Raw genomic sequence first — 15644 nt, 5'->3', positions numbered from 1 at the left:
GGCCTGGGTTTTCACTATTCTAATCCCCACATAAGTTTCTGAAGCTGTGTAGAATCGCCAAATAGTAACCAGAATGAATACGTATATAGTGAAATGCGTCCCAGTACTGAAGGGGTTAAGAAAGACTCAGCGTTAGCAACAAGTGTGGATCAATGGTCCCTGGTTGCACAATACCACAATACCGGAAGAGCCACAGTCAAGAGCCACAACAACAATGGAAAATATCTGTGAGGAAACATGTCAACAGCACAGGTATATATACATTTGCAAAAGAAATCCAGACAGAAGAGAGAGAGAGAGAGAGAGAGAGAGAGAGAGAGAGAGAGAGAGAGAGAGAGAGAGAGAGAGAGAGAGAGAGAGAGAGAGAGAGAGAGAGAGAGAGAGAGAGAGAGAGAGAGAGAGAGAGGAGAGAGAGAGGAGAGGAGAGGAGAGGAGAGAGAGGAGAGAGAGAGAGAGAGAGAGAGAGAGGAGGAGAGAGAGAGGAGAGAGAGAGGAGAGGAGAGAGAGAGGAGAGGAGAGAGAGGAGAGAGAGAGAGAGGAGAGAGAGAGAGAGAGAGAGAGAGAGAGAGAGAGAGAGAGAGAAGAAGAAGAAGAAGAAGAAGAAGAAGAAGAAGAAGAAGAAGAAGAAGAAGAAGAAGAAGAAGAAGAAGAAGAAGAAGAAGAAGAAGAAGAAAGAATAATAATAATAATAATAATAATAATAATAATAATAATAATAATAATAATAATAATAATAATAATAATAATAATAATAATAATAATAATAAGAGAGAGAGAGAGAGAGAGAGAGAGAGAGAGAGAGAGAGAGAGAGGGGAGGAGATGGATGGGCGTGGGATTATCGAGAGGTATTGAATCTGGGGAAATGAAAGAAGCAACGGATGAAGTGAAGGAAGTGGCGTACGTGCAGGGACCAGATGAAAGAAAGAGGGAGGATGAAAATATAGAGATGTGAATAATGAGAGAAAGAGAAATACTAGAAGAGATAAAGAGAAGAGAATAAAAAGTAATGAAGAGAGGATGTAAGAAAAGTAAGGAAAAACGCAAAGAGGAGAGGATAGAAGCAGAGAGAGAGAGAGAGAGAGAGAGAGAGAGAGAGAGGAGGAAGGAGTGAATAAAGTTGAGGTGACGCGTGTCTACTGTCATTACCTATAACAGGAAAATATTTTGCCTCGGCGTCAAACTCGGTTAACCTTCTGCCTTCTCTGTATGACGCTCTCGCCTTTGAAATATTTCCAACACAATTTTGACCCGTTACGTGTGTGTGTGTGTGTGTGTGTGTGTGTGTGTGTGTGTGTGTAGTAATATGACGATGATTATGCCACCAATTCTTGACCTTTTCTCTCTCTCTCTCTCTCTCTCTCTCTCTCTCTCTCTCTCTCTCTCTCTCTCTCTCTCTCTCTCTCTCTCTCATAGTTTTGCCACAAGATCACTGCACTACGGTTCCACTCATATCTATATCACATTCCTACTAATGATGGAGAGTTTTGTGGATACTGAGAAGGAATTCTGATGAATGGGATAGTCAAGACAGTCCACATTTCCTGTCCATCTGCCTATACATGACTTTGAGTGGTGCTTATTACTCGCATATCAGGTAGATTTTTTTTATTTATGAATTCGGAATCTCATTTCGTTTCTCATCCAAGGCACTAATTTGTGAAAAGAAGGAACCTTGCGTAATATTGCATACGTTTATGAACTGACTGTTCATGGAAGCATCAACGTCTGTTTACTCCTGTAGACTGAACTTTTGGTTCCTTGACAGAATTGGCCAAATTTGCAGGTTAGTGAAGGAATTTTCAATGACATATCGAATGTTCACTGCTCTCAAGATGAAGTTAAATACAACCATATCAGTATGGGATTCTGTCTCGGAGTAATTCCGTGTCACTCGGTATTGATTTTCTATCCGGGCAGGTGTGAGACTTACACTGCTGGTCAGTGGAGTCACTGCAGTTGCCGGAGAGTGATAATGAGCGGAGACTTGGCTTTCATTGAATAAAATATAATCCTGAAGTAGACGAGAGAAAAGAAAGAGTGGGATGCCGGCAGAACGAGTGAAAAAAAAGTAAGCTGAATGAGAAAAGTGCTATATAGTAAACCTTTTAACAAGAATACAAACAGCAAGAAACCCGTTAGGAATACGTAAAATGCCGGATATTGGATGGCACACTAAATTCACAAATAGGATTCAGACCTGTTCTTACCGTTGCTGCTGGTGCTGCCGCTGCAGGGAGCGTATCCATAGATAGCCAAAAACGCATGAATACGACTGTGTTGGAGGGGGAGGAAGATATGTGTATAAAAAATCTGCGGAAAAGAGAATATGGTTTTATATCAAGATAAGCATATCGTGACATCTGGGTTATCAATCAACCATCATGCGTGTCTCTTTATCTGATCTGGCCAGTGTCTTTACACCACCAGCAATGGTTGGGGTGCCGTGGCGTGGGTGCGGTCCCTGGCCACAACACTGGTAGTTATGTCCAGAATGCTTGTAATCGTCGACAGATGTGTATATCAACACTTGCTCTTTGGATGATGTCACTGTATCGATTGCACAGCGCTCTCACATGTTTCCCTTTCTCTATGGCAAAGTAATAATGAGCTGCCTTGTTAAAAACTAATTTTTCTTTTAAGTAAGAGTAAGCCAAAGGAAAAGTAAAACGATTTTTTAATAAAGATAAAAAAAAAAAAAAAATCCAGATCTTACAAGTGACATATATATATATATATATATATATATATATATATATATATATATATATATATATATATATATATATATATATATATATATATATATATATATATATATATATATATATATATATATATATATATATATATATATATATATATATATATATATATATATATATATATATATATATATATATATATATATATATATATATATATATATATATATATATATATATATATATATATATATATATATATATATATATATATATATATATATATATATATATATATATATATATATATATATTATATATATATGATAAAAAAAAAGTGTGGTGGAAACACTTATATGATATACTGGAGGTCAGTTGAATTAAATCCTCCGGCCTGGTGTGAAGAAAACCAAGAACCAAACATGCTGAAAGACCTGAACACCTACGGTCTGTGAGAAGATTAAAAAAAGAAACGAAAAAAAAAACTAAACATCTGCATATAATTGGGACACTATACATCTAAAGGACAATCAAAAGAACATAGTAATCTGTGATAAGCAGAAACTTATAAGTGAACAGATCACAGCTAAGCTCAGAAAGAAAACAATAAGGTAGATATATATATATATATATATATATATATATATATATATATATATATATATATATATATATATATATATATATATATATATATATATATATATATATATATATATATATATATATATATATATATATATATATATATATATATATATATATATATATATATATATATATATATATATATATATATATATATATATATATATATATATATATATATATATATATATATATATATATATATATATATATATATATATATATATATATATATATATATATATATATATATATATATATATATATATATATATATATATATATATATATATATATATATATATATATATATATATATATATATATATATATATATATATATATATATATATATATATATATATATATATATATATATATATATATATATATATATATATATATATATATATATATATATATATATATATATATATATATATATATATATATATATATATATATATATATATATATATATATATATATATATATATATATATATATATATATATATATATATATATATATATATATATATATATATATATATATATATATATATATATATATATATATATATATATATATATATATATATACCTATAAGCATGGACGCTCGCGCGCTCTCTCTCTCTCTCTCTCTCTCTCTCTCTCTCTCTCACACACACACACACACACACACACACACACACACACACACCACACACACACACACACACACATACGCACACGCACACACAAGTATAGTGACGTAATTCTGATCACAGATAGTCATGCATAGGTTGTTAAATTAATCTACTTTTTTTTTTTTTAACTTGGTGGTAGCTTTTGAGATTTGCGAATCTTAATTGAGGTAAATGTAAAATCTTTAACAGTGTATGATCTATTACCGTGAAAGTTACAAGCATGACAGGGTGTCCATTTGCTACCTGCGTGCACCTATTTTGATGTTGACGATATCCGTGGATTGGAAAAAGCGTACTACGCTTTTCAAAAGCAGGAGAACGTCCTACTATAAAGAAATAAAAGCAACACACAAATGACAAAAACAAAAACAAAACAAAAGAAAACAGAGGTGCAGGTAAACGCCTCGGAAAGCCTGCACTTCTCTTCAGCACGTTGTTTGTTTGTGTGAGGAAGGGCAGCTATTTCCTCACGTGACGCTGATGTGTGGAACGTAGGACACTTGGCTGCTATAAATGGAACTTCTTATCTTAACGAGGTGACACAGACTCCGCTAAGACTAGGAACGCCATGAATATTAAGAAGGATTTGAGCTCAGAAACGTCCACACGACTGCTTTCATGGCCCATACCTCCGCCCCGCCTGAGCTTAAGTCTCGCGTCTTGGAAGATATTGTTGGCAAATCGGAGATAAGAAAGGTGGTGCTGTTAGTGACTGGATTCACTCCTGGCTGCTCCAAAAGTCCAGCTGACAAGAAATTCTATTTGCGGAATACCGAGCGTGCGTGGCATCTATTTGCCGTTCCTTGGGTGGATCTAAATTGCATTCTGTGACGAGCAAGCCACCACAGAGTAGCGTCTTACGAGTGTGTGTGTGTGTGTGTGTGTGTGTGTGTGTGTGTGTGTGTGTGTGTGTGTGTGTGTGTGTGTGTGTAATACATATAGAACATATTAGTTTAAATTATATTAATTTAGTAAATTTAAATAAAATGTGATGCTTACCGTAGGGAAACATCTCTACAGAGTTTGTCTACCTTATTCTACAGCTACTGCATGAGCAGAGACCGACTTGTAAAGCGCGGTAGTTTTGTTGGCTGAATTAATTCCTAGAAGATCGAGGACGAAAGTCTTGGCATACAGATCTTCAGGTGACAATGTCCAGTTTTATGTTGATCAGATATTACGTATTAAGAGTTACACCAAACCGGTCTTTATGATGAGAAGGAACAGATTTATTCTAAATGATACTAATTAACGAAAAATAAACTTAAACTCTCTCAACCTATTTAATTCATCAAATTCCATTTCAATATCAAATATGATTAAGAATTATTTTGCCATGATTAACAGAGTTCAGATATTTGAGGGACTACATTACTCATATTCTGGAATTCCACCGACGTTAAAAAATTGCTTCACTTGAAGTTTCTTCAACTAGATTCTGATCTCAAAGGAATTTTTTTATTGTCTAGAATGGATGATCTCGTGGTGTTGTGGCAAGCTGTTCATAAGATCAATTTTCTCTAATAACTGGAAGGGAGTTGATTTGTTCACCGTTCGCATAATTTGTTTACAATCTGACCAGTGACTCCACCGATCTCGCAATGTCCTGTCCACCAATACTCAGCGATGTAGTTCTCCCCAGGAACCGATGGGAAAAAGTTGTGTCACACAAGCATTACTGTCATTTCAGTTCCTTTAACTTAAAGAAGCCATTACTCTGAGATTCATTAATTCCAGCTTTACTTCATGTTCGTAAACCATGCCATGGTTGTTTAGGAAAATTATTTACTGTAAGATCTTGTATTTCCATCCTGATAGGGTTAAGTCATCTGCTATAGTAAGTGGAAAGGCGTGCTTCCACATTTACCAAGAACTCACCTAGACGATTCAAGGAATATATGTGGTTTTCAGCTCTGTTTTCTGTTACAGTTTTAAGTTCTTCAAGATCTGATTTTTTGTCATCTTTTCCGTAAAGCTTATTTACCAAGAACATTTCTCTGTCAGATATATCTATTTTGAAGACGTCCCCGCGCTACACTCAACCTGTAATTCCATGCAGCACTATTTACTTAATAAATTAAACGACACGAGTCATGGACAATATACGATAGGTCTGTCAGTCTTCTGCAAGAGGACGTCTTGAAGAACAGTTAATCATTAGAGGCGTTATCAGCACATAGTCTCACCAGCTATGTATTTAACCCATTCAATACTGGGACACATTTTTACCTTGAGATTTATGTACGTTTAGACCATCTTATTGACATTAGGAAGGGTTTATGGTGGTCAGAAGATTAAAGGTCCAGAGTCTTCACTCTTTTTAATAACTACATAAGTTTCTGAAGCTGTAGAAAATCACCAAATATTACCCAGAATTAATATTAAAACGCGTCATGGTACTGAAGGGGTTGAAGAGTTCAGGTTTAGTTTCTCGGACACGCCTGCGCCATCTTAAATTTAGATGACCTCCAGCACATCACGAACAATCATTACCTAACCGTTTTTTTCAGTTTTTTTCTTTACATTACTCTTATACATAGCTAACTGTATTAATGCATTCCAGCATCAAAACACTAAATTGGTTAAGAGTGTTGGACTGTTTAGACTTGACAACAAGGAGTGCTGAGGTCGGCAAAGCTGTATTTTTTTCTACTGTGGCAAAACAGATCTCTCTCTCTCTCTCTCTCTCTCTCTCTCTCTCTCTCTCTCTCTCTCTCTCTCTCTCTCTCTCTCTCTCTCTCTCTCTCTCTCTCTCTCTCTCTCTCTCTCTCTCTCTCTCTCTCTCTCTCTCTCTCTCTCTATCTCTCTCTCTATATATATATATATATATATATATATATATATATATATATATATATATATATATATATATATATATATATATATATATATATATATATCTTAATGAAATCAATATAACGACCAAATAAAGCCCTTTAGCCCATAAATTCCCGTGAAAAGCCCACATGGTATAAATAATAAAAAGAAAAATAATAAAGAAAGAAATTGGTTCTTCAAACAACAAAAGTTTCTTCACAATATTCCAGTTATTTTCTGACCATTTACTGAATAATTTATCTTAGACAGTTAGGCTAGGTAAAGAAAACACTTGTGTTGAATAATAACAATTAGTAAGGCAGGTGATGGCGATTATGGTTCTCAAACGGCCTATTTCCCGCAAATGGTACCACCACAGTCCATTTCTTCCTCTCACCTCCCCTGTTTCCTCCGCCGTTATCTCAATTCTTTTCCCAACATCTTTTCTACTTTTCCTCCTCCTTGCCTTTCCCTTTTCCATTGTCCTTCCTCTTTATTCCGTCGCTTTCTCAGTCTGCCCCAACACACATACTGTAAATATTACATTGTTGTCTTTGTCTCGTTTCCGGGAAGGTTCTATAATGCCGCCACGAAAAGACATTAACATTATTATCTTCTTTCTCTGTCTATTCTTGAAAGAAAACACATTCACAAACACACAGAGATTCACAAGAACGCTGCACAACAACTAAAATAATTGATGTTCCTTTTGAGGAGAATCAAAGAACTGAAAACCCACTAAGACTTTTTCTTTACGTGTGTGTGTGTGTGTGTGTGTGTGTGTGTGTGTGTGTGTGTGTGTGTGTGTGTGTAATTCACCTCGGTCGTCTGCTGGCCACCCAGCCAGTCTTCCCCATTACGGAGCGAGCTCAGAGCTCATAGACCGATCTTCGGGTTGGACTGAGACCACAACACACTCCACACACCGGGAAAGCGAGGCCACAACCCCTCGAGTTACATCCCATACCTATTTACTGCTAGGTGAACAGGAGCCACACATTAAGATGCTTGCCCATTTGCCTCGCCGCCTCCGGGATTCGAACCCGGACCCTCTCGAGTGTGAGTCGAGCGTGGTAACCACTACACAACGCGGTGTGTGTGTGTGTGTGTGTGTGTGTGTGTAGGTTTTAGGCTAGGTAATTTGATATTTTCCTTTCATATGCTTCCCAAACCCAGGCCATTGTTCACCATTATCTCCCGTCACGCGTTGGACACATCGACTCGACTCTCTCCCTGGGGTTACTGCAGCACACCAGATATATTCTTACCACTAATAAGGGGTCGGTAATCCTGACAGAACTTACCACCTCTCTCTCTCTCTCTCTCTCTCTCTCTCTCTCTCTCTCTCTCTCTCTCTCTCTCTCTCTCTCTCTCTCTCTCTCTCTCTCTCTCTCTTTATTGACAACGTAATCCTTGCGATGCCAGACAACTTACTTATTCTCTCCCGTCAGCCACGTCAACCACCACCACCACCATCATCGTCACCACCAACACCACTACCGCCACTACCACCATCTCCACTCTCAAAATCACACCTAATAATATTCTTTTTTTCCTACGCAGCTAACTTCATCACCCACTCTTCCTCCCTTGCTCACATTTTTTTTTCTCTTCTCTACAAACTTCAGTATGTGATTTAATTACCTGTTATAAAGTCTGCACGTCCGGAAGTACATAAATGTGTAGTGTGTGTGTGTGTGTGTGTGTGTGTGTGTGTGTGTGTGTGTGTGTGTGTGTGTGTGTGTGTGTGTGTGTGTGTGTGTGTGGAAAAGAGTGCAAGATTTATCGCAGCATTAAAACCCTCACGTCATTTTCTTGGTGATTACCCAAATGCAGGAGAGGTTATTGCAGCGAGGATAAACAAGTTCTCCTGCTAACGAGGCCGGAGGAAAAAGAAGGAAAAAACCCACTGAATGTGTTGATCTGTTATGCAGCGTGCTAGTGTTCTTACCTAAAGAGACTTGGAGGCTTATGTATAATTCCTCTTTTCTGATTTTTTTCTTTCTTCACTGCTATTATTATTATTATTATTATTATTATTATTATTATTATTATTAGTAGTAGTAGTAGTAGTAGTAGTAGTAGTAGCAGTAGTTGTTGTTGCTGTAGTAGTAGTAGTAGTTGTAATAGCAGTAGTAGTAGTAGTAGTAGTAGTAGTAGTAGTAGTAGTAGTAGTAGTAGTAGTAGTAGCAGTGGTAGCAGTAGTAGTGGTAGTAGTAGTAGCAGTAGCAGTAGTAGTAGTAGTAGTAGTAGTAGTAGTAGTAGCAGTAGCAGTAGTAGTAGTAGTAGTAGTAGTAGTAGTAGTAGTAGTAGTAGTAGTAGTAGTAGTAGTAGAAGTAGTAGCAATAGTAGTAGTATCATTATTATTATCCTTATTATTATTATTATTATCATTGGTACTATTTAGCAGTATGCATTTATTTCTATATATTTTTTTACTTAGAGAAAAAAAGGATTGTGAATGTGTGGGTGAGGATGTTTTATACAGGCTCACTCCCTTAGCGTGGCATATCGACTTAATAAAAAGATTATTAGCATATGCTATTATTACGATTATTATCATCATATATTATCATTATCATTATCAGTAGTATCATCATTATCATTATTAACATCACCACTATTGTCACTATCATCATCATCCTTCTATGCATCCTTGGTAAAAAAAAAAAAAAATAAAAGCAAATAAAATGAATACCAAGTGAAGTTTAGAACGCAGCGCCACACAAGATCCCACATGAGGTTTTTAGAGCCTCAGCCGCTCCACGCTCTTGGGGCCTCTTAACATTTTTTTTTTTTTATGCGATAACACTGGCTTAGGGATAATGGTTGTCTGAACGCTTGTGTTTAGGTATTGCAAATTAAAGTGAAGAAAACAAGAGAATATAATATTTTCGAGGTACTTTAAGACCAGAGGAATGGAATATCGGAAGATCCTCGTTTTGAGTAACTAGTCATCAAAGTTAAATTATATACATAATTTCGACAATTAAGGCATTACATTATAAGTCACTGGAAATGGCTCTTCAAAGTATGTTTTATCACGTTCTAACCCTTTCACTACGATACAAAACGATTAACAGCACAATAAGTTATGCGTGAAATCTTTATAAACATCTACAAAAAAGTAGGGGATAAGAAAAAGAATAGATTTTCCAATTTCTACCGAGTTTAAGGGATAAATAAAGGGGTTTCAGAGTGATTGCTAATTAAAGAAAGCCAAAAGGGTTCTAAAGTTGTTTTATGCATGTTTTTCTTCAACATTCTTTGATTGACCATGATTATTATTTTCATCTATCCAATATATATTTTTTACAACCTGCAAAATAAGTCTATACATTTTTTTTTTTTTCACTATATCGATGTTCCTTTGTAATGCAAGTAAACATAATGGTATTAATAACGTGTTAAAGTTACAAAATTTTTATCATACCTATTATTCCCATGTTTTTTTCTTTCGTATCATTGGTATTTTTCGAAGACCTGGAAAAAACTCCTATGAAGGACACTACGCATTAAAGCAGCTTATATGTTAAGATTAGGTTAGGGCCTACTCAACTACACGACGATCTTGTGCTGGAGTGACATGAGAGGGGAGGGGGACAGTCAGCCAAGAAGTGGTCGTCGGTTAAGGCTCCGTTGCTTCCTTCACCACTCTCCTTGCCCGGCGGCGACACTCCTCTGGTTGCTTGAAAAGGTCATCGTACAAGTTCTGTGGTCAGGTAGATTAAACTTTCAGTAGGATTTTCAAGTCATTTAAGTTTCTCTGACTTAATGAACATTCCACGTAAAATATTTCTCTCTTCCTTAAACATTCTACATCGGTTTCATCTTCAAGGTCATCTTGTAGTCACTATGGACGATGAACATTCTGGGATTCTTAAACACTTTCCTTGTCAGACCACGCTTTGTCGTCACCTATATGAGTTTATTACATGTTGTAGTCGGAGGTTGTGTAGACATCTTGGCCCTTCAGCTTCAGGGTAAGTAAAAGTGTCCTGCCAGCAGACACAACAGGATTGGCGAAGATAAAACAAAATGAGGTTCAGGTTCTTTGGCAAAAATGCAGAACACCGCCTTCATTGCTTTTATCTTACCACTCCCTATCACCCACAAGCTCAGGGGCCTGGAGAGAAAGCGGGGTTTTGAAAAGGGGAGGCCAAATTTGACAAACTATGCCAATCTCAAAAATAAAGAAAGAAAGCAAGAAATAAAGAAAGAAAAAAAAAAAACTCTTGGTAAATTTGGACATTCAAGAAAAAGTCGCAGGATGAGATGCCAAGTTTTGACAAGAGAGAAATTTCTAGCCTAACCTATTTATCCTTGACCTAGCCTAACCTAAGCGAGAAGAGAGAGAGCGTATGGAGGAGACCCAACTCCCAATGAAACACCCCTAAGGACACTAATCTAATCCAGCATGACCTAATATAATCTAAACGAGTGGGCTTCAGAACACCCTTAAAGACACTATATAACCTTCCATTTCACTACCTAACACAAGAGTTATGAAAAGCTTATCCAAGGGTCGATGAATAATTAAAATTTGATGAATGTTTATTGCTGCAGTCGAAAGGAACATTAAGGCCTCCAATTTAAAGTTTCAGATAATTTGTAAACTGAAAAACATCCGACACCATGAGATTACATTTACAGCAAATCTTCAGAATTTTTCGTATTGTTATTATGAAAGTAACGAAACGATGTGTTGAAGTTATATTGATAGTATTGTGGTCACTGGTGATGATAGCGATGCTCCACTGGCGTGAGGAATGCTGGGGATGAAGGCAGGTGATCCCGCGTCATAGCGATGATTCATTTATTGACTTCCATCTCGACGCCGCAGCTGTTGGAATCATATGACATTGCAGGAGAGAGAGAGAGAGAGAGAGAGAGAGAGAGAGAGAGAGAGAGAGAGAGAGAGAGAAGGGAGTCACAGATGAGGATTAGTAATTACGAGATTGAAAGGTGATGGTGATGGTGTGTCATTTGAGGAAGTTCAGTAGTGATGGAGGAGATTGGTGGTGACGGAATGATAATGAAATAATGAAGGGTGATTGATCATTGACGATTTTAACAATCTCTTTTCTCTCTCTTCCATTTCTTCTTGGCACATTATGAAAACACAACTCTCATATTTCAAACAAGACGATAATGACCTACTCATGATCAATAAGTTTGCTGCCGATAAGACAATAATCATAGACATATGTCCCAGAGTTTTAGCTAACTCTATTAATCTTCTAGGGAACTGGAAATCAAGTGGGCCTTTTTTTGTTTCCCTTGCCCAGCTTCTTCTATTCCATAAAAAAGAAGAAAAAAGTTACGGTTGCATTTAAGAATTTGTAACTATTAATCCCTTCAGTATCACGACGCGTCTCCATATTCATTCTGGTTACTATTTGGTGACTATATGCAGGTTCAGTAAGACTTATATGGTGATTGAAATAGTGAAGACTGTGGTCATTAATCTTTTGATCTCCATAGGCCCTTCCGAATGTCAATAAAATAATCTAATCACGCCCAAAACTCAGGGTAAAAATGCGTCCCAGTACTGAAGGGGTTAAATGCGATCTCACATATCATTAGGTGCAGAATTAAATTTACTACCCAGTGATTTGCGCAACAGAGCGTCGGCACGAGAAAAGTTTTGAGTTTCCGGGAGTTGAAGTTGGTAGTGGTCTGGCAAAGCCCCGTTGAATGGTTGGGGAGGAAATTTTGCGCAGCGTGTAGTGTGAGGCTCGCTTATCGCCCATCGAGGTTTTACTGATAGTATCACTTTATCTATTTTTTTTCTATTTATTTGATTATTTATCATTATCATTATTTTTGTAGCTACGTGATGATGTTGATGGCTCTGCTGTCAAAATACACACACACACACACACACACACACACACACACACACACACACACACACACACACATCAACAATATTCACGGATACCAGATAAAGTCTGTAGTTGCACTCATAAAGTAAGTGAATGAAGAGTGCTTTTACGACAGCAGGATGTCAATACTCGTACCCAGCAGACTTAAATAGCACTTGACAGCTTACATGCTCTTCCGTGTTCACTTAAAGTTTATTTTTCCTGACGGTCAAGTTTTAATAGATATAGTCTTAATTCATCAAAGTGTATTCGAATTCAAGTAAACTTTTGTCACCGAATAATTTTGAATAAGTTAAGTCTCATACATAAATTCACAGACTGAGAAACTTTTGTATAACACTAATGAATAATAACAACACATTCACAAAGGGATTCAGTGAGTAAGGAATCGCAAGATTCTGAATGACTCTATAGTGTGAGGCATCCAGCACGTGGTAGCGATGCACAAGATAACTCCGGAAAGAGGCTCAGAAATCAATACCGTAAGTCTCGCGCACACCAGCCACAACTACACCTGGTGCACGAACCCGGCAAGCACGCTCACACTGGGGCGTAAAGAAGCCAAATGAAAACAAAGGGTCAGTAAAGAAACATCACTCCTATCCATTCCCGCAGCTACATACTAATAGTCACAGGGGATTAATGATTTTTCTCCACGTAATTCCACCGTCTGTCTCAAGGGAATTTGGGTGATGCATGTCTTTAATAAAAGTATATAGATAAATCAAAAATATTAGGTAGAAGCTGTTTTACATAAGGAATCAGAATACCGTCATACGTCATACTCAAAGGAAATATGAAATATTAAGTGAACCTCTCTCTCTCTCTCTCTCTCTCTCTCTCTCTCTCTCTCTCTCTCTCTCTCTCTCTCTCTCTCTCTCTCTCTCAACCTCGCACGTTTTTGTTACTGGCTCATGTTTCATACCGTGTAAAGGGATCTTTTAGTTGAAACAATATATATATATATATATATATATATATATATATATATATATATATATATATATATATATATATATATATATATATATATATATATATATATATATATATATATATATATATATATATATATATATATATATATATATATATATATATATATATATATATATATATATATATATATATATATATATATATATATATATATATATATATATATATATATATATATATATATATATATATATATATATATATATATATATATATATATATATATATATATATATATATATATATATATATATATATATATATATATATATATATATATATATATATATATATATATATATATATATATATATATATATAACATGACATGACATGCTTACGATATTGAGAATTAACTCAATACATATATATTTGATTACCTATAATCGCGGTTTGCAGGCCACACAAATATGTTAGTTTTTTAATTGATTTCTAAAATCTAATTTGTGCTTCTCTTACATGTTCATGAGTAATTCAAGTAATGTATTTACAGGCATAATTTATATTTCAATTTTAATTTTCCAAGGAATTTATTCGAGCACAGTGTTGACCTTCCATTACGTGTTTCCCTCAGAATGGGCTTGATGTGATGGCGGGGTCAGGCGTCGCACTCCCCATCCCCACCACCATCTTTGGTCCATCTCGCCAAACGCCCTTGTCAGTCTCGCTGACAGTCCTCCCCGCGGACTCCACTTCCACCTCCATCACCACTTCTACTACTTCAAGAACAACCACTTCCGCCAACATCACCACCAACACAAACACCACCACCACCACCACCACCACTACCACCACAATATTTCCTGACAAGAGGAAGAGCGCCATGGCTGCACAGGACACCTTTCAGAATGATTACTATGAAGGTATACAAGTTGTCATTCTTTATCTGTATATTTGATTACGTATATTATAATGTACCTCCGTCGGGCGCACTTAACGTTGTAACATCACTCACTATTCATCCACACTCAGCTTCCTTTGGTTAACAGGAAAAAACACATACAAGTCACCATCACTCAGCTACCATGGGCCACTAAGATAGGACAGCCACACCAGCCTCGCAGGATCACGAGAGAAAACTGCTGACCACATCCACACTTAGCTCACATACTTTGGTCACAAGGATATGCATTACCATTCACCACACACCCAATCATATCCTCAATAGTTCACTATAGGACATCCAGACACTAGGAAAAAACATCCACACTCAGAATCATAGGAGCACAAGGAAAGGACACCCACTCACTAGGGAAGGTCATCCGTCACAAACCCACACCATATCTCCATGGGTCACAGGGGAAGGGCGCTCACCACACAGTCACTCAGCCGCCCTGGACCGCTATGAAGGAACACCCAACACTCACTCAGTCACTCTCCATGTGTCACTCGAGGACACCAACCACACATCCCTCACTCAACCTTAGGGGAAATAGTAAATCTCTCTCTCTCTCTCTCTCTCTCTCTCTCTCTCTCTCTCTCTCTCTCTCTCTCTCTCTCTCTCTCTCTCTTTCCAACCTACTTCTGCTTCTCAATTAGTGATTATACTTTTATGAAATTTGTTAAATTATTAGAAGTGGAATACAAGTGAAATAACGAAAAGATTCATCCATAAAATATGAAAGTGCTAGAAGAATGTAGAATGCCATCATCATCTCCAGGTTTTCCTTCACTCAATACAACAAAGGACGCAAAGAGTAGTTTTCTGAAGAGTTTATCTAACGAAGTACAAGAGTAGCCAAGAAGAAACCCACAGACCAGTTAAGGGTTTTTCTCCATGGATACCAGTTCCTGAAGTCTGATGAGACCTTAGCCGACCTATCCCTGGATCCTCAGGGACATACTGACCTACTGCTATTGCTCCAAGGATGATTTTTTTTTTTTTAAAGAATATCTGGAG

The 15644-nt window shown here is 36.4% G+C and overlaps 1 protein-coding gene across 1 annotated transcript in view; it reads left to right on the top strand.

The window, feature by feature from the left end:
- Window positions 1-15644, top strand: part of LOC123518597 — a 52021-nt gene that overhangs the window by 28164 nt on the left and 8213 nt on the right. Inside the window, exon 2 of the mRNA XM_045279492.1 lies at window positions 14319-14607. Coding sequence (XP_045135427.1) covers window positions 14334-14607 — 274 coding nt within the window. The 5' untranslated portion in view covers window positions 14319-14333. The remainder of the gene's footprint in view (window positions 1-14318; window positions 14608-15644) is intronic.

This window comes from Portunus trituberculatus, chromosome 44 (assembly GCF_017591435.1).
Source record: "Portunus trituberculatus isolate SZX2019 chromosome 44, ASM1759143v1, whole genome shotgun sequence".
In the NCBI taxonomy this organism is placed as follows: Eukaryota; Metazoa; Arthropoda; class Malacostraca; order Decapoda; family Portunidae; genus Portunus; species Portunus trituberculatus.
Note: the sequence above shows the minus strand (reverse complement) of the source record. Positions and strands in the feature narration are given on the sequence as shown.